This window comes from Athalia rosae, chromosome 1 (assembly GCF_917208135.1).
Source record: "Athalia rosae chromosome 1, iyAthRosa1.1, whole genome shotgun sequence".
NCBI lineage: Eukaryota > Metazoa > Arthropoda > Insecta > Hymenoptera > Athaliidae > Athalia > Athalia rosae.
The window spans coordinates 12,924,738-12,945,611 of NC_064026.1; the positions used below are offsets into that span (position 1 = coordinate 12,924,738).

At 40.9% G+C, this 20,874-nt stretch overlaps 1 protein-coding gene across 3 annotated transcripts in view; it reads right to left on the reverse strand.

Annotated features, from left to right (window-relative positions):
- LOC105686988 overlaps positions 1-20,874 on the reverse strand; it is a 49,192-nt gene that overhangs the window by 3,148 nt on the left and 25,170 nt on the right. For 2 of the 3 annotated variants that reach the window (XM_048652803.1, XM_048652769.1), the window contains 15 exons: positions 9,717-9,853; positions 8,730-9,167; positions 8,180-8,423; positions 7,736-8,081; positions 7,516-7,654; positions 7,243-7,426; positions 6,939-7,143; positions 6,751-6,862; positions 4,748-4,850; positions 3,991-4,163; positions 1,707-2,590; positions 1,367-1,601; positions 1,080-1,251; positions 727-966; positions 476-631 (listed from right to left, as the gene is read on the reverse strand). In XM_048652803.1, the coding sequence (XP_048508760.1) occupies positions 476-631; positions 727-966; positions 1,080-1,251; positions 1,367-1,601; positions 1,707-2,590; positions 3,991-4,163; positions 4,748-4,850; positions 6,751-6,862; positions 6,939-7,143; positions 7,243-7,426; positions 7,516-7,654; positions 7,736-8,081; positions 8,180-8,423; positions 8,730-9,167; positions 9,717-9,853 (3,768 nt within the window). Of the gene's footprint in view, positions 1-475; positions 632-726; positions 967-1,079; positions 1,252-1,366; positions 1,602-1,706; positions 2,591-3,990; positions 4,164-4,747; positions 4,851-6,750; positions 6,863-6,938; positions 7,144-7,242; positions 7,427-7,515; positions 7,655-7,735; positions 8,082-8,179; positions 8,424-8,729; positions 9,168-9,716; positions 9,854-10,703; positions 10,762-11,235; positions 11,307-11,464; positions 11,584-20,874 lie in introns of all 3 variants that reach the window. The other variant, XM_048652724.1, reaches the window with a different exon arrangement.

Here is a 20,874-nt window from a genome sequence, read left to right on the forward strand (position 1 = left end):
ATTGAATTATAGTGCGTAACATTACCGAAATTACAAAAAGAATTGAGAAAATGTAAATTTTGCAAAAACCCATCCAAAATTATACAATAAGTAGTGTGAACTAAATTTTATCGCTCGATAATATTATTGAGATCAAATTAGTCAACATCATGCTAAACAAATACGAAGAAAATTCCTAAATATCGAATGTATTGTATGCAAAATCATGCGGTGCTGTGAGGATTGGATTCATGGATGTGCCTTGAAAAATACACCGAAATATAAATCATTCGACATCGATAAAACAGCATAATATCAATCTCACCATATTCTAATAATATCCTTTCATTGATTAAACGCAGAAAGCATTTACTGCCCTTGAACACTACCATCAATTGCTCAATGTAGACCCAAATCTATGAAATTACCCCTTCAACTTTTCACCCCCCACCCCACTCCGGTAATCGCGGTTACTGTACTTTCGCAATGACCATACCTCGGGCTCTCTATATCCGGAACTTGAAGGAAGTTAGAACTCTTTGGTTTCTGTGGACTTAATAACGTAGGAACAGGCCTAGCGAGTAGCTCCGCGACGGGAACCTGAGGGCTCCCAAAGCCTGTTTGGATTCCATACAACATCTCCTGGAAGACCCTGCAAAAAAATCGGAACCATCATACGAACACGTTCGCGCAGTGGATTAACTTTGAAAAAAAGAAAATAACAATAATTTTTTCAAAATCGAGAACCTGCTTCGCACGCCGAGAATAGCTCGGACACCGATGAATCGAACTTTTTGCTTTTGCTGGCCAGGAACCAAAAATGATACGTCGAAAAGACTGGCGTTCAGAGTGACATTCGCTACGTTGTTCAAAAAGACCCGAGTGAAATCCTTCGCTAGCTGATCGTAATCTTCGAATTGATCCCTTACGGAATCAAGAAGTGGGGATGAAGGTCTCATGTGACCTATAGGTCTCCAAGAGCCACGTCTGAAAAGGGAAGAAAAGTAAATGTAATTTTCGTCTATAAAATCGAGTCAATTATGGCTGAAATAAGCCTGCGGCTTTCGAGAGCGATGGGAATAAAATTTGCATATATTTACCTGTAGGGCTTAGGGATTTGCCCGGTTTCTGCGTGATTTGCCAAATTGGCGACTATGTCCTCGAGCATTTGACTCCTCGTTCTTTCTTGCATTCTCGCAAATTTTGGTGCAGAGTAACTCGCTCTCTCCCCATTCACTATCTTAGTCAAAATCCATTCACGGAACATGGGGCCTGTCAAAATGCCAGACATTCAATCAGTACCACATTCAAATTGTACGTGTGATGTATCGAAAAATTCTTCACCGAATAAAACGAATAACTCGTAAAAAATGAACAACTTGTCTACCTTTTTCAAAAATGCTCTGTTCCCACAGGTACGGTTTGTAGGCGCCGACCTCGTCCCTCGTGACAACAGATACCTCGTATCGAGTGATTTTTCTTTTTATTCTTGGACTCACTCGAACCAAGATAAAAGTGTGAAGAAAATGCGATTTGATGCATGCTGGACTGAAGCTGGTGTTATCTGCTTCTAGAAATACCACGCAAACGATGTCGTTGCCAATGTGTCGCTTTCTCTGAAGCTGTGAACGAAATTCAACAAATGTTAAGTCTACGACTTTCCCTGTTAGGTAATATTAGAGAATAATAAATTCTACGTAGTTAACGAAAATCACATTACGTCTTACCTTTTGAGTATCGTGCTTTTCGTAAGGGAGCAGTGTCGATACGTGAAACATGATTTCGATTCCCCTCCAGTTGGTGTAAACGGAATACAGTCCCGTAAGGTCATGGACGGTATCCAGACCACCTTTGTATTTGTCAAAACCCTTGAGTCTGACTTTGTCGCCAAGAATTTGGAGGAATTCCTCGAATGAAAAGGAGTTGTCGTTGTTGTCAAGAATCTCCTCTTCGCTGTACTGTTCCTCCTGAACATAAATTACCCCAACTTTGAGTTCGGACTTGATAAAAACCTGATCGAGCTTCAAAAGTTCTTCAGGGGTGTCCGGTAGCTGGCCCAAAGTCAACGGGGGATTGATGTTCACTTCTTTCCCCAAACTACGTACAACTTCTTCGCGATTGTATCGATCAGCGAATACGCAACTTGCGGGTATCAAACCGTGAACAGTATAGCTTATAGCTCTGACCAAAATCCTGAATTGATCTCGACCATTAATTGTCTCTTGTTTGATGCTCAAAATCACCGGACCTAAGTCTTCATCATTAGTAAAATAGTTCCAATGTTCAGAACCATAGAAGTACTTTTCGTACGTTTCCTGTTCAACGGACGTCAACTCGAAACCTTGATTTTTTTCCCACTGTTCTTCGATAGCAGTTTTTTTACGTGGTGCATCGTCCGACTCTATTTCGTTTTCTTCGAATAGGCAAAAATCCTGCCTTTGTTGCCGCGACGTCGTTTCTGCTTGTTCCTCTGTTTGTTCTGGGTCTGTAGCTTCTCTGTCGCTTTCGCTCTCGTCCCAAATCGTATCCGACGCGATCTTCTGGCGAGAACATTCGATCCAGTATCCAGGAGTAGGGATTAAATTGTGAGGAAATTCTTCGCAAAATTCATCTGAAAATACACCATCAATTACCATGAAGAAAAGAAAAAACAAAAAACAAGGTAAAAATTTTCCCGATATGACTTTTAAATATGTATGAAAAGTTCTAGTTATGTCTTCAAAATATTTTATCATTGTTACAAAGACATTTTGAAACAATAAAGTCCTCAGCATAGTGAGGGACGATAAATCCTTGATCCAGCGATGCGAATATACCACAGTCGATTCACTGTAAGGTAGAACACCAAGCTGCTTAACAGACAGGGCTTGGTATTCGAACTTAGAGTGAGCCGCTCGCAGCTGACACCTTCGATTCTTCCTCGCATTGACTTATTCCGCTAGTAACAATAACCCTTTGGGTACATTTGACGGCTGACACTCGTCATTTACAGTTTTTGTCGTAGATATGAATATCTCAATGAATGGGTACCCGAAGAGTTGAACCCCGTGGCGTAACCGTCATGCCTGAAAAAACGCTCTGAACTTTTTCAGTACACGCAATAAACTGATCATGCGAGATATAGAAACAAAGACATATCGAAAAACTAATGTCAAATCTTCATAAATATTAAAAATGTGTTTAACAAGAACGCCAGTGGAAATTTCAAAAGACCATCCGGCGGAAAATTTGAACCAGCGCGTCTGACTCGACGCTGTGTACTCCTACTAGCGCGTCTGACTCGACGCGGGGTACTTCCACTGGCGCGTCTGACTCGACGCGGTGTACTTCCACTGGCGCGTCTAACTTGACGCTGTGTACTCCTACTAGCGCGTCTGACTCGACACGGTATACTTCCACTGGCGCGTCTGACTCGACGCTGTGTACTCCTACTAGCGCGTCTGACTCGACGCTGTGTACTCCTACTAGCGCGTCTGACTCGACGCGGTGTACTTCCACTGGCGCGTCTGACTCGACGCGGTGTACTTCCACTGGCGCGTCTAACTTGACGCTGTGTACTCCTACTAGCGCGTCCGACTCGACGCGGTGTACTTCCACTGGCGCGCCTGACTCGACGCGGTGTATAACTACTTGAATGTCTGACACGGTAACCTGAACTTCTACTGAAATCTGGTCGTTCTGACTCGACGCGGTGAGGGTTTTACGATTACGACTGTTTGCGGTTGGGCCAAATCATATATATATATATACATTGCATGTTTAAACTCTGGTTTTATGATTCATTATCACCTGAGGTGGGATGAATAATCGATGTCGACCTTTTCCCATCTGCTGACGTGACTAAAAGCTATCGAAATTATTTTACATTCATAAATCGGTCGAAGCACAAGTTAAAATATTTTTTTCGCTCGGTGTAGACTGCTGGCTTTGAATACATCAAAGAAATGCATCGCGTGATAGAAAAATTATTTGCATACACATGATATTCATATTATGAGAAATATTACTGACCAGAACAAGCTTGCGGCGGTAACGGGAATATGAGGGTAGTCGATGATTTTCGTCGAGCTACGGCACAGCCTAGACTCTGAGGCTTGAAGCTACGAAGTTGTTGCATGAAATCTGAACACTCCATCAGAGCGACGTCCGCAAAGTGCAGGTCACACAGAATGTGGTTCTTGAACCTGAAATTATTTTATTGATCACGTCGCGGAGACAAAAAGAGAAAGAAGAAAAGAGTGAAATGAATGAATGCTGCCCGATTTGAAATTCCATACACCGAATGTGCTACAACCATACGAAGAAATTCGTAAGCCATCAACAACAGACCACACGTGTTGAAGGGACTCGAGTGATGAAGTGTCTCGACGATCAAGTATAATATAGCCCTGTCAGACGTAGGGAGTAGTTCGCATTTAATATTCACGTATTATTGTCGTACGGAAAGCTCCCGTAAAGCAGCCCCATTTCATGTATATGTATATGTGCGCAAATATATGAAATATACCCAGAGGTAATAATGAAATAAGATTCCAACTGATCTCGTAATACGAAACAGAAAATTTTTACTATCGCCATATACGGATTTAAGTTATTGTATATAAAGGGTGTTTTGCGTATTCTCGGCAACTCTGCAGATTCTACTTGAGTCGGTTAAATGGTTAATTAGAAAGGCTCGCATGCGAGTGTTTGCCTATGTTTATTTATTATAGTTATTCCGTGTACATCGGATACGAAAGAATGCGTATTCTCCGATTGGTAGTCTCACCTGCGTGCGCGCTTCTGATTCGGTCCTGTGAGATTGAGGCCGCAACTGTTGCATCTCAGGCACTCCTCGTGGTAATGGTTGTTGTCATAAAGTGGCGAAGGTTCTTCAAATTGAAAATAATCGTGAAAGATCGTCGGACGATAATACACACACTTTGAAAATATTTACGGAATTCTAACAATAAAGAATATGGGTGTGGCATCAGGATCACAATGGAAATTCCTGCATGCGGCGCAGGAAGAGGGGTGGAGGAATTTGCCAACAAAGCGTAGGATTTCATTCGGAATAATATTTCAGTGTTAGGCAGCTGATTAAATTTTCCGGTTCTCCCGTCGAAAATATGAGAAATATAATTCGGCCCTTAATATTCATACACACGTATGTACAAATAACGTATCTTCTCCTCTTTTTCGTTTATATGTACAAATAATATCCACCCTTACACTGACGATGAATTTACGTAACATTTACCAAATCGCGTCACTTTTACCTACATTTGCGGTTCATTTTCGATTCCATAGTTTTTTTTTTTTTTTTAATCACTACACCTTTTTCGAAACTTCATTAACCAGAATTAATTGGGATAATTAAGTTGAGTATCTGGATTAATTCACACTTAACAGAGATTAAAACTATTGCGAAACGTTCGCGCTTACTGCAACTTCAGCTTTCGCCCTGCTCGGGACGAGTTTATTTTGTCTTTCCGCATCCACAAGTGGTTGTCTATGGACAGATATAAGAATTTTCATCTCGTTTCTCTCACCGGTTTAGGTGAGCTGCGCGAGGATGGTACTGAGCGGGAAAGGGGAGAATGAGACCGCAAGAAAACAATCAACGCGGCTATCGACGATCCTCTGATCAAAACGCTGACTGATATCCACGTTTTACTGACGAAAACAAAAAAACAACAGCTTTCGAGTTATAAAATATTCGGAAGGGCAACACCCATCGCATGGCTGATGAAAAATCGAAGCGCTTGTTCTAGGTGTGAATCTTATTAAATCATTATAACCATCTACGAATGTCGTGACAACGGTCACTTTTAATTAATTAACGATCCTCTTTAGTTTTCACCCCTTCTGAAACAATTACCAAATAAACGACAATGCAGTGCTCCGATGTAATTTTCCCGTAGCGCACCCTGTTTTTTATTCCGTTGTTTTCTTCTGTGGTCTTTTTAGTTTTTTTTTCGTGATTAAAAACAAAATTCTATGTTTTGAAGGATTCGGTATTAATTTTCCCACACATCAGACACAGCTTTGAAATGATATTAGATCACACTTTGACACTGTAATTTTTTCTAAAGTCATTCATTCACTGCCACTCTCTTTATGTAACAGTGTGATGATTTTTTATTTGCTATTTTCCAAACATTGTTTTTTTCTTAAACATATCTCTCGAGATTCACGATTCAACTTTTCGTTGAATTGACACCGTATAGTAATCAATTCCTCGTAGGATTTAGATCAATTAATTATTAGTCGATTTAATGACACTTGGTTTAATAACTTACGATAAGATGACACTTGAATTGGGATAAATTCTCTCAGTATTTTTATCAGCGTTGTACACGATATTGTTAGTTTTTTTCATTTCTATTTGTCGACAGACTTATCTACTCACGGCTGATTCTGTTGTCAGCTATCGACTGGAATGCACCCTGTTATAATCTAAGGGAACTATAAAGAGGGTAGCGCTTGCGTGATGTAAACCGTTATCAAAACTACCCTCCGTTGCGCCTGCACGAAAAGACTACGTCTTATTGGATCTCAATGAGTGAAGAGGATCATGGGATCTTAGCGTTGAAATTCAAATTATGAATATCAAAATCTTCGGGTTACGTGCAGTAAATCGAATGAACGATAAATTCAGGGATTTACAAAACGGGAACGGCGAACTATGCATAAAGTTGCGATTTGTATTATAAAAAAATTGAACGTTCATTTTTCTTCCTCGAAACAGCTGCAGATTTTTGAACTTCGGTATTTACTTGATAAACTCACCAGTCTGCGTACTGCTGTCGAAAAATGTACTCGTCGTTTCAACGGTCATCGTGGCAAATGTCCCGTCTGTAATTTGTGCGGAACTGTCCCTCCGGCCTCTGTATCTTTGAACCTGTAACTCATAGAAAACATCGTTGAATATTTTCAAACTTTAACGTGTTCGTCTTTTTTTGAAAACATGAACCCACGGTGTCGTCACTCTGCGAACTTTGTCTTCTGAAATTTCTGCAACGTATCATTTCCTCAGTTGTACTCTGCCGCCGGAAACCCCTCGCGATTAAAATTTCCTCCGTTGTTGACTGTCTTCTGATAACAGGCGCGTGCTGAATCGTTGTCGGACCTCGGGCACAAGGGCTGGGATCCCGGGAAGAACAGGATGAGCTGTCGGATGACCTGAGAACGACGCAAGATCAACAGGTGAATAATATCCGGTACCGCTACAGGTTCTAGGAAACGGTTTATTTTGGCCAGTTAACGCTGACGAAAAATTACCTGGTTGGTCGACCGCAAGCGATTGACGTCGACTGTCGTCTGAGCCTCGCTTTCCTTTGCCGAATTGGACTGATGTCTCTTTTATCGGTTGCGTTTCTGTCCGGACTCAAATGGCTCTTTGAGTCACGTCTTCTGGGGTAAGAAGCAGAGTCAGGACTCAGCGAATCTCGCCGAGCTTTGCGTCCTTGAAACAAACAAACAAAAGCTTCCAGGTTACAATGCGTTCTGGATAAAAATTTGGAGTTAATATTCAGTCGATTGATCCGTCCCTACCTCCATCGTCGGGATCTGGAGAAAGTGTCGGTTGACTTCCACGTCGACCAGGGGGTGGAAGCGATTCGTCGATAGCGGCTGCCTGTCGCGTGAGCCTCGCCAATTTACTCGGCGACGATTCTTTACCTTTGTAATAGCACTGGAATATTCAACATCGATAATGAAAAGTCGTACAATTAGATCTCAGATTAAATTTGTTTTCCTGGAATTTCCCATTTACCTGCGTCGTAGAGTCTCTTCTGGTGGTCAGTAGAGGGTGAGTCGGTACGTTGTTTAGATTTGGCGTTCCTACAGGACTCGAGCTACCTGAGGCTGACATTCCTGGCAACGGGAGGCTGCTTCCGGTCATCGGGGATACTATGGGGGGCGTTACGGATGACATAACGATCGTTGGAGGATTCATTGTCGGGTCTAAATTCAATAGTTTCCCGCTGTCAGTTCCAGTTGACTTCATCTCAACGTGTAACGTAGTGGTTGGCGTCTTCGGGTCCGACTTCACTTCCAAAGTTGCAGAACAGGACTTCTCGTTTTTTTCAGCCTGAAGTCTTTGCGCTTCTAAATGTTCCCTGAATCAGCGATTCAACGGACATTATTCAATAGATCTCGAAGACAATGTAGATAGGTGAGAATTTTCCGACAAGAATGTTATTAATAAAAAAGTTACCTGACTGCGCAACTAGCCGCGCTATCAGTGCTCGACGCACTCGGCCTCTGGTCACTCCGGTAGTATTTAGTTGGCGTGACGCCTCCACCCTCTTGAGATTGTTGGGATTGCCTGCGTCTGTGATGCCGACAATTGTGTTTCCGTTCGCCAGGGCTTACCGATTGTCCACCAGCGACGGAATCCCTTCTCGATTTCGCGCTCTCCCCGGATCCGCGTCTTGAATTTTTTACGGACTCTCCCGACCCTATGAAAACATTTGAGAACACGCCTGTGGTTAGTCTGGCTTCGTAGAAAATATTGGCGCCCATGTACAAAAATTTTATTTCCCGACAAGTCTTATTTCTGCAGAATACAAGATAGATGGACAGAAAAGCTATACTGATATACATATATATGTATACTTTGAGGAATAAGGAGGGTGAAGCTGCGTGGGTTTGCAAAATTTTTGAGTAGTTTCGAAAATATTGATACAACTCATCCAGGATCAATTTCTTCGAACTTCCTTCAGATTCGCAAGCCTTACGTGGGAGTAATAAAATATTATAATCACCTCTTCGCGTGGTCGGGGAAATAACTGTTGGCGGGGCCGATGGCTGTTGCTGGGCATCTTTTTTGCTCCATAATCTGGCAATGTCATTTTTGAACTCACTGATGGCGGAGTCCCTCCTCGACTTCGATGAAACCTGACTTCTGATTCCGCTGTCTGCGGAGCTCTCTCGCCTCTTTCGAAGACTCGCAAGGTGGCTTGCGTCTGTCGTCTGTTGTCTCGACCAGGGCAATGACTTCGCGATATCCGCCAGAGTTTCTCGCCTGTACAATTTGCTTCCCTTGCCACTTTTGTTTGATGTCCCACCCCATTCCCTCAAGATGTCCGTTAGTTGAGCCAAGCTCGAGCGTCGACGTCGTTGATTCGGAGGAGACGAATCCTGAATTTCGTTCGGTGGTGAAATTGAGGTAATCTGTGCGGCAGAATCCCTCCTTCCAGCGCCTGAAATTATCCGACATATTTTTATATCTACGAAATAAGATTGTTAAGAAGGAGAAATAGAGTACGGTAATTGCGTTTACGATCTAATATCACTTTCGTTTAATTTACTTTGCCCATATACCGTACACCATCGAGCCAAGATCTTTGCCACAAGGCTCCAACTTTATAATTGGGTAGTTTGTTATTCTTTCAGCAGCCGAGGTGTTACTCTAATTAAAATGGCTCTGCACCGTACCCGCGGTGTACGATGCGAAAATATGAACTACGCTTCGATACATTTCACGCCCGATTGTTAACCGAACGATCCATAATGTACCAGCCGACCCATAAAGAAGACCAAAATTTCAATCAAACCAAGGCATTGAGGTGCTGTCTCGCGTTAAAAGACTCCTACATCGGGAATATAAAAACGTCTCTTACGAACCTCACGAGTTACAAAGTAAAAAGGCAATCATTTTCTATCACGATTGTATCTTTCGACAGAAAATGACGTATGAACGACTCATTGGATCGAGCGAAACTGTGGTAATTTATGCTTGAAATGGTTACCCAGCCGCTGCTTGAGCGTCGACTCCTCGACTTGCTCTCGCACGAGATCGTCCCATCCATTTCCGCCCTGCCAAATTAGTCCCACCTGGTGGCTCAGGATGGGCAGGTTGCACACGAAGCAGATCGCTGTCATGGTCCTGAAAATTAAATATTACGAAAATTTTTTCCAAAAATGTAACAAGCAGCGGTGACTCGCTTAGATTATGCGTCATAAGTATTTTTAATATGCGGTGGAAGGAATAGAAATGGGTGTATCTTGAAGTGAAATATGAAATTGAATAGGCCATGCCGAGAGAGCGGTTTTTACTTGTTCTTTCAGAGAGGCTAAATTTTTTCAGTTGGGCCGGTAATAGAGTTTCATTGAATGATGAAAGCGCATTCGTCTCAAACTGTGCTTTTCTCGTACATTACTACGCATCGCACACACGTATACATGTGTAAAATGCGTTGAAATTAGGTTTCAAGTGATTGAATATTTTTTTCTTTCTCTAATCGTGAGTGTACGACATGAGGAATATGTACACTTTTACGCCGGTTGAACTATGGTTGCACTCTTTGAGAAGAGCGATGTGGTACAATGTTATATAGTGCTCTAACTTGCTTTTTCCGCTCGAAATGATGATAAAATTTAAGAAAAAAAGCGCAATCTTGCATCTACAGCTACGATTACAAATAATAAATTCATAACTATTCGTACATACTATATTGCGCTAAATCAGTCTAATGGTGACGATCAACCGATGACAGAAATAAAGAAGAATCATGTAAAGAAAATCAACGGAAATTTTATTGTAGAATAAACGTCACAATACAGTCTGGCAGTGAATATATACTATACTTTTTACAGTTTAAATACTTTTGAAAAAATTAGTCGAATTTGTGAACTTCATTCCAAAGCAGAGATGCAGAGCAAAGATATTTCAGTATGGAGAAATACGAGAGTAATAGAAATTTTTAGAAAATAGATTTTGATCTTATATTTTCGACCTGTAGTGTCGAAGTCTGGGACTCGGCAACGACATCGCATGGCAAGGCCCTGGCCGACCTGGAAAAAATAGGTACACGAAAAACATTTTTACCTTTATGTACTTTTTTTCTATCTAATTCTCTTTTTAGTTTTGATGCGAGAAATTTTTCATCCTCCGATAAAAAATTTTGTTTTGGCTAATTTATTTGTTTTACAATTAGTGGTGTTGAATCATTCCATCGCGGTGTTAGGTAAATACAAGTAGAAAGTTGAGTGAAACCACCGTAACGGATTTCCCATGCAATTTTATCCGTTGCTATGGTTTATATTTTACTTTTATAATTAAATAACTTTCATCGAGGAATGCTCGGGACGTGGTTAAAAATTGAACGCGGTACACCAGGGTAAGAGGATTATTGAATAATTTCGTGAATATATTTTAAAAGCTAGTACTTGTGGACACGGTTACGTGTATAATGGTATCTCGCTTTTACATTATTGTCGTAAGCATTTTTTTTGTTTTATTTTTAATAATCCAGAAAAATTAATTACCAGTCAATTTTTGTTTCATCAACAATATCAATAAGCTTGCTCGATACGGAAAACCGCCCCATACCTGTAAACTGCCAATATCATCAGTTCGAAATAAATATAGAGGATAGTTATGGTTTACAGAGAATCGTTAATGATGATTTGTGTTCATGGTTATCGTAAATGGATAAAGTTTATGATACATATATGTATAATAAATGTACGTGATCAGAAATAATTCACTACCTACCGTTGATCAGTCTGCCTGATCAGCACGAGCCACTGCAGCCTGTACTGGTGGAGTTTCAGCGAAGTGCAGATCTCTCTGTCTTTCCACCGTGATCTCAACCGCAACCGCAACCCCCATCCCTACGCTCAGGCACCAGTCGGTAAATGTCCAAACAACCCCAAATGATCAATATATAGGCCCGCAAGTATACACACACATACCTGATTACATCACACATACTACAGTACACAAATACGAATCGAAGTAGGTGATTCCATCGATCGGCGAAAAAGATTGAACCCGGACATGGCGTATGAATGTTTGTAGCTACATTAGAAACGATTGAATATGTGCATGGAAATTATTTTTGTTTCCTGACGCTGATCGTAATTGATTTTCTGGACATTTTTTTCCTGCAACATTTGGACAACTATTGCTTCTTGTTACGATTACTCATATACACTGATATTTACTTGCTTGAAAAAACAGTGAATTATTCACTTCTCTCCCCCCCTCCCCCCACCCCCCACCCCCCTATCCCTAGAATAACAGGTGCCTTCAGAAAGCCTACGCAGCCCATGAGGTTAATCGAGTCTGAGTGTTTTTCAACTGACCCCTCTGTGTATTGAGACGTAAGCGTACATAACTTTTTTTTTTGTTCCTCTTTTTCGTATTTCCTTTATCATACGTCGGGATGAAACGAAAAAAAAAAAAAGAAGAAAAGTTTCACCGGGGAATAATGGATCGCTTCGAGCTTTAGTCCTGCGATCCAATTTTCGTTGAAAGAAAGGAAAATCACGCACTACACGGTTTTCGAAGTTTGCGAACTCGACAAGAAATTAAGTGAAAACTTGACGTTCCTTTATGATTTTTATAAGACTCACTGCGTCATTCCGATGGAAAGAAGAGGCTTTGATATATCCGCTTTTGAAAAGTCAGCAAAAATTAACAAAGCCCATGATACCCGAAATGCTTTGGTCCCTACAAGTTTATCCAGTTATAACGCTTGATCGATTTTCCAATTTTGTACGCAAGATTTCGTATGGCGACAAATTTCACTTTTACTCTTCTGTTTTTCTACACATCGTACCGATGATCAAATCAAATGGGCTTTCGATGAGAACTCTACTAACCTTCGCCGTTTGGCGAAATTACCCATGGACCTAACTTCGATGAAATAAAATGAATCAACCAAACGGAGGAGAACTTTGGCAAAAACATCTGATCTCTCTGCGATATAAGTCTGTCCGATGCCATCGACGTTAAGTTCGTTGATGGGAAAAATACAAATCAAGTTATACCAACGCTATTTGAGTTACATGGAAACTCGTCGAAACTCTACAAGAAATTATATGAGAGTCCGCATTCTTCGGTTCTTCAATTTCAATTATATTTTGCTCTAGTTAAACCTGTGGAGAATATCTGGCCTTTCACATAGAAGCATTGGTTCAATTTGAGCCACGCAATTAAGCGATATTGGCAAAGATTAAGAATCAAGAAAATATGATTCATCATTTTGGCTCATTTGTTCATCGTGTCTTTGTTACTCATGATTCATTCATATTTTTTTCAAGATTGGAAACCTTCCTGATTCTGAGTGGGTGAAATAATTCAAATCGACGAAATTGAGATATATCTTTATAACGAGCTGTGTTTCGTTATTTCTCTCAAATTTTATGCCTCGTGTTTCGTATTAAAGCAATATGCCGCCGAAGGCAACGCACGTGATTTTATTCGAAAATGTACAGTATTAAAAAATTATACACATCCATCGGCTTCTCTTTAACCCAAATTGTCAATTATATTTCACCCCTCCGTACAAATCCGCCCGGTACTCGAAATCTGTAGTAAAATTCGAGACAGATAAATTCCTGACCAAAGTAGACGGCAGCTGTTAATATCGTACTAATATCGATCACATAGGGGAAACGGTGTAGCGGGACCGAAATGGGGTAGCGGGGGCAAAATGGAGTACCCCAAAAATGTTTGAACATTTTTCTAAAAAATTATCGAACATCATTCCGAATTAACTATTTTTCCTCTAATGGTTTCCTCGAGTACCCCGTTTAGCCCCGCCTTTCCCTATACCAAATTTTCTCCGGAATTTCATAATCTGTACTGTAACCATATAAATTTTTTCATTCACACCAAGTGGCATTCGTTTAAAATCAGAACAATGGACGAATAATGATAACTTATAGTATTTGAAACGACGATTGCTCCCAACAATACAAGTGAGTAATTTCAAAGTTCCTCTCCCTTTCGCATACATGTTTTTCTCAACTCAAGGCCATCCTCTAACATGCTTTTGTTTCGGTATCACAGCCCTGTACATTAAACGTGAAATAAATACAGGCAGGTGAATTTATATCTATATTCATATACCCTGTGTGAGGTATGGGGTACAAAGGAAGTGTCCTCAGGGTAAACGTCCCGCGGGAGCAAGTTCCCGAAGAGCCTCCAGGTGGTTTGGAAGTGCCAGAGTACGACTGAAGGATACGTTCTACGTTACCGCGGTATATATTCCGGCAGGTGAAACAAAGACGATGTTAGAATTGCGTCACCGTGGAAACCAAAGCTACGTTCTAATAATTACAAAACAGAATCTAGTTTAAAGCAACGCTACAGCATCGAATATCTCCTTACCGTCTTACGGGATGAAAGAAGTTCAAAGCCTCATACGATCCCTGCATTTTACCCAACATTTCTCCCGTATGCCGAAAAGTTACGTCTAATCAAGTTCGAACGATTTTCTCTACGATTCAGAACTGAACTCTGTCTGTAGGCCGTTTGAAGGAAAACCAAGTTATCACATTGGCTCCGAAGAGTTTTAGTCCGCGGCAATCGGAATGATTCCTCAAAAATCGTCTGAATTACGAACGATCTGTAATTCAGTTGTGCTAAATGATCAAATAAATTCATCCATTCATTTCCCAGCGGTTTCCGATGCCGCGTGTAAAATTACTCGCTAACAGACGATGGAAAATATCAGATAACCATCCATCCGCTAATGACAGTGTACCAATAATTCAATTTGCGTTGCGTGTTAAGTGATACACATGTACATATAAGTATGATCATCTATGGTATGATGTTCGCAAATATCGCCGGATGTAGTTGAATTCATCGAGGGTATGCAAAATGCATACTATAGTCGGTAGCGTGCAGCACTACGAATATTCCGTGTCGACGTATTTTAGTACGGCCTCACTTACGAGGGTTCACGATATACACCGCAGGGATACAGGAGGGTAGGCGGGTAGGTGAGTTTGAGATTGTCTCTCCTTTGCGGGAGCGTCTTTTTAGAATCACGAGATGTTCTCTACAGTGGAGCTGTACGTACAGTATGTTTTGGATGAGCTTTGGTACAAGAGGGATAAATGAAGAGTCACGTTGCTCAGCTTAGCTTCGGGGCGGTACATGGAACAAAGAATTGGATAGCAGCTTTTGCTCTCCTCGGTGTTACCTTTTACCTTCTCCAATGCTTTATCTTTGACGAGGGTGGCCTTGTGTTTCTTTTTATATGATATACGCAAATCTCATGCCGCACGTGACTCGACCACGGTCGTGAACAACCGGTGCACCGACAATTTTACCACGCGGAGCACCATCGATGGAAAACTCCTTTCCAAGTAGATTAAGTTTAAGGATGAAATATTGTTTACGATCCACTCTAGGAAATGATCGGATGGATGCGCGAATAGCGTCTCCATATTGTGCATGGAATCGGTTGCGCGTTTTTGGAGTTCGAAAGAAAAGGAGACGATAAAAAATAAAAACCAACGAACCAAGATGGGGTGGTAGGTGAAAGACCTTGGCAAAATGCTACTTGCTCCAATGCCAACCTTTACCTCTCTCGTTGACTTTCACATCTTTCAAAGGATCCCTTCAATTACTCAACGGGATGACGAAGTATCTCTACCCATTGGCCGTGTTATATTTCCTCTCTTGGCTTGAAGCCTCGCGTGTATTTGAGGTGATGACTTTATCCCAAGTGCTGACAGGAAAATTCCACGTAAAGCTCATAGTTGAATAATAATACGCGGAGTTTAAATCCCGTGAATATTTGACGCGCTTTTCGTGAACGTCTGGTTCGATTAAACAGATTTCAATGATTTCAACCGACGGGCGTTCTGTAAGAAATTTCCGACGATTTTTCATCTTTTTTTCATTAAAATTCACCTTTCACGGGTGAAAGGAGTTTCATGTGACCGATGCTCTGAACTGGCATCAGTTATTCGTTTGTAAGGGTCAGAAGATGTGGAAAAAAAAAAAATAGAGGGAAAGTGAATAATAGCGAAGCCACTCTAAATTTCTACAAGTTGGAATGCGAACGGTGAAAAAATATTTATGGTAGTTGAGTGAACTGGGAGAAAAAGTTTTGGTAAGTCATGCAAAGGGTGGATGACGCGCTGACATTCAATTTATTTGGTTGTGGGTGGTACGAATCTCATCTTTACCGTTACAACGACGTTTTACCAAAAACTGCTAGAAGAATTCTAAATTTACCAACGAACATATACGCATAAAGAAATATGGCTTCAATGAGAACGGAGGGTCGGAATTTGGTTGGATAAGAGAGCGCGGTGTCCAAAGAACAGGAAAATTCCATTGTGAAATCGACTAACGTATTGATTATTTACGTATAAAAAACGAAATTTCCGGAGGTGGAGACTGCACCGGCTAAAAATACAATAATGAGGGGTTGAATATAAAATATATAACTACCTCGAGTTGTTCTGAAAGAGGGTTGTGCAGATGCTTTCGAGAATTGGACGGATTTCTTTAATTATTACTGGAATCGTAGGAGCTGAGCCAAGTTATGCCAAAATTAGCTGACGAGCTTTTTTCCCCTCCCCTCAAACCCCCCCGAACCACCGAGTTTTCGCATCTACCACATCTTAGGCCAGCGTAAACTCCAAACTCCGCCAACTATTTAGCAGACTCAAGACACACAGTGACGAGCACAGAACTTGGGCACATCACCCTCCTCTACTCTGCATCCCCCTTTCTCTTCAATACGGATCGTACATTTTCCTGTATTACATAATAACCAAAACCAAACTAACGGCAAAGTTTTACCCCCGCCGTGCCACTGAAATAGAACCAAAATTTGATTACAACTCCGGATCGAGGTCGTATAGTTTTTTTTTAACGATCCACTTACAATCACCTCATCTTGAAATGAAAATGCACTTATCGTTAGTCCTTTTCAGTTCGTCGATAATAAAATATCCTGTCTTGAAAAACAAGCCGTATATTCTCTGTGGTAGATGATAATTTCTATAACTTTTCATCACTGGGTACATCAAATTCGTAGCTAACCATAAAAGGAGGAATCCCAACCCCGTATATTTCACAAATGTAGACGTAGTATCGCATGATACATAATACGTGAGTTCAAAGCGAAGGTACAGCGAGGATTTGAATCTAGGTCACAAATTTCGTACTCATATACACGCCTGAATGGTATAGAAAAATGAAGGTTCGCCGTGCGCGGATACGAAACGCGCCGCTGCTTTTGCTCTGAATTTTATTCTCGTCTGTGAATAAATGTTGGAATCCAAATAATCCAGCAAATGAGTGCATTCAGCGGTTCGGAAAGAATACTTTGGGAGGAGAATTAAACAGTGTGTCTCGTCATCGAATTCAATCAGCACAGGGATCTGATAAGTTTTCGAATGAGCCGACCAGCTAAATGATGTCAAAAACATTCTGTCCAATTATTCAGTTATTCAACTGATCGACTTTTTTTTGTTAGATTTCACTTCACGTCCGATGACGCCTTTCTTTGACTTAGATGCGAAATGATGCTCGCATTCCTATTACCTGTGTGAACCTGGCACCCGGTTTTCGAAGAAAAATATGAAAATATACTCATAAAATTGCAAATCGTTTGTAGTTGTTTGTAGTTGAGGAATTTTCTTTTGTAGCTGAACAGAAAAAAAGACAGGGTACTTTGTTGAAAATACAAAATTCTTTCACTGAATAACTACAATCGATTTGCTAGTTTTTGAGTATATTTTCATATTTTTTTTCGGAAGTCGGGTGGCAGGTTCACAGAGGTAGTCGGTTTCATTCGGACGCTCGACGGTCAGTTTGCAGTGGTGGAAATTAGCCGTTAGAGAATTCGAGATAACCGCGGCGGCCGCGTATAGTCCACACCGCAAAACAAAAAATAAAAACAGTAAAAATTGTGTCAAAAGTAATACCACTAGCGGAAATTCGTTCATTTTTTCGCTAAACTACCTTCTTTGCAAAGATATAATAAATAAACTATAGAATTCACCCATCCACCGTTCCCTTTTAAACCCTCTTTGAATCGATGATACGGGCATGTGAGTATGAATCCACTTGGAATGCACCCCTGGGAATGGGAAAAATATTTATAGTTCATTTTCTCTCTACTCGTCCTTATGCGCTTGTATATTATACCTACCCAGCTTTGAGCGTGTACAGATACAGCACGCACATACCGGTCGTACACGCATCTGTCCTCCCTGTGACCCCGACCTCGACCTTATCCTCCACCTCCCCCACACCCCTGGTCTGCTGCTGACAACCCTTTGAAACTGGGGCTCTGGCTATATCTCTCGCTCACCCCGCCCGGCACTAAATTAATATCAAATAACCTGCCCGCGTACTCGGCGTTCCTCGACTACCTCGCTATCCCAACTTCTCTCTTCTCGTAACCGCGTTCAATTCTCGCGTACGAGCGAACAAACATTATCCAGAGAGTCAGCCGCCCCAACGCAATCGCGTAATAGCGTTCTCTTGCAATAATCGGTTACTACGAACATTCTAAACGTTCCCGAACCCCCGTATCGTACGGGCCGAGCTATGCGTTTGCGAGGGTGCAAATATCGACGAGGGATCACCTTCCGATAACTGTTATTGATTTCGAAGTATGAAAATTCCATAGCTGAAAAATTAATACCCTTCGAATCCTAGCGTATGCGAGATATTATTCGTAGATTGCAGAATGATATGATATTTGAAAATTTCAATTCACACCTTACATTGCGCAGTAATATTCGAGATGGTTATCGTGTATCACGTGGGCGAATCATCTGGCATTTCTTTCGAGAGAAGGTGGCATTCTCGCGGATCCAGCTGCAGAGGTAAAAAATAGAACCAAGTTTTTCACTTTTTGAGGGTAAAGTTTTACCGCGTTCTCGAGCTTTTGTCTCTATTTTTTCACGTCTCTATCTCTTCCTCACAACGGTAGCTTCTTCTTCTTTTATCGGCGGAATTCACCCCGTACCCTATGCTGATGAAAGAAGCATGCCGCAGAAGGTTAAGTTATATCACGCCACACTGACCACGAGAGAGTAGACTTTCGTTTTCGCTTTTTTTTTATCAGTTCTTCTTTCTTTTTGGTTTACTTTTCCCTTTATTTTTCTGTTTGCCAAAGGCGACTCTTCCTACCCCAACTGAATTTCTAAAGTTCTCTACTGTTGCGGAGTGTATATAGCAACGCGTAAAAGACCTCGTGTGATAACGGAATAAATCGTATTCCACACGATGCAGAAGTTCAAAGCTTGTCGAGCACGGGGAGATCTTTCTTTAAATCTCATGTAAATCGGAATAGGTAAGTATTGCGGTAAGGCGGTTCGCCCAACGTGGGGACTACAAAGCAAACATTGATTTCATACACACAAATATACAAATATATCTAGATTTATGAAAATCTGTGTATTGGGGTGATTTCTAATTTGGATATTTTCGAATTTCGAAGTTCCTATGAGCTCCGTCTGTTCTCTCGTCACTTTCCAACAACAACAAAAAAAATTTCTCGTCAGCTCAATTTCTATAAGAATTCCGGGGGTCAGCTTCTATCGTGAGGATAAATCCGACAGAATTAAAAATTTTCTGATCAACTAATTTAGCCGAAAAAAATTGAACGTTCAGTGATAAATACCCCCATGTTATTCCGAATGAAAAACTCACCAAGCCGAGAGATACGGTTTAAAATTGAGATAAAAACCAGTGATTTTTGGAAAATTTCTTCTTATTTATATCCAAAGTCTTGAGCCTCGCTCTTGACTTTGCTGTTTGTTTCTCAAGTCTTTTCCCTTGAGAGCATCAAAATTCTGAATTATCCAAAATAAGAGCGACTTATTTCGTATGTGTAATACTATCTATGACATGTGAGAGGAAAAGAGTTTTACCATCCCGTCTAAGACGGTCAAAAGGACTGAAGTTCTCGAAAATACGAGGAACGAGGTATGAATAAAAAGAACATTACTCTCAGCAAACATGAATATATGAAAAGTATCCCGTGACCTATTCACAATCCCCTCAAAGACTTACCAATGGGGGTTGAATTTCTTGAAATCAGAAAACATCTAATCACCATCACCCCAGAGCTCGGAAGATTATTTTACATATTCTAGAATCCATAATTTTAGAGTAAGTTAAATTTTATCATAAAATCCCTCACGTATTTGGCTGTGAAAATAAAAGATCAACCAAGTTATTCACCCTCGTGGTTAATCGATATATTTTATTTCTCTCTCTCTCTCATTTGGACACCCTTTTTACCGCGAGTATTGAAAATATTGTAGTGAATGACAATTACCGCCCCGCCAAGCGGTCGACTCCGAAGGTTTCTATATCATATGACGGAGATCGCAAGACCGAAATGTATATACCGTTTTGAGGGACGTTAAAACAATGGAGGTATTGTTATCAGTGTTACCAACTTCTCACAATGGATCTTGTGCGAGGAGGGGAATGAAAAAAGAAGTCGGAACAATACACTCTCTGTGGAAGTGGACCCAACTGATGCCGCCGTCCCGAATCAATTTAATTCTTCCAACCACTTTAGTTAACGAGAAATATGACGCCGTTCTTCTATTATTCATTTATTCTCTAATTTATTCGTATTTTTAATCATTTTCAGTCCGTTGCTGTATTTTTTTTTTCTCCTCGTTTTCTCGTTCGTTTTGTAAATTTAATTTGAAAATAGAATCGTAAGGGGGTGGTTTTCGTGCGGAACTCACTCAACACGATGGCTCGGTCATTCCTTTCGATTGAGATGTTCCTCAAACTAATCGGGTGAAAATGACGCTCGAAGAACGTAAAGGGCGGAGAAAAAAGGCTGGATCCGACCAATGCCCATCCCCTGTGTCTGACTCTGCGCTGACCTTAGCAAAAATAGAAAATTCTGTGAGAGCCAATATCAATGATCGATTCAATTAGATATATAAGGATGCGGCACATCTTTACTCTCCTTTTCGATTCATTTATCAATCTGTCTCTCATAATGACTCGATGGTACAAGGTTCGTTTCTTCGAAACGAGAGCGGATTACAAAGAAGCATTTCGAGCACGTACGTACTTACATACATGTATAGCAGACGCGGCGAGGTCCCTACGGTCAAAGAAGACCATCCTAATGAATTTTTTGTCGAAACGTTCCAAAATTT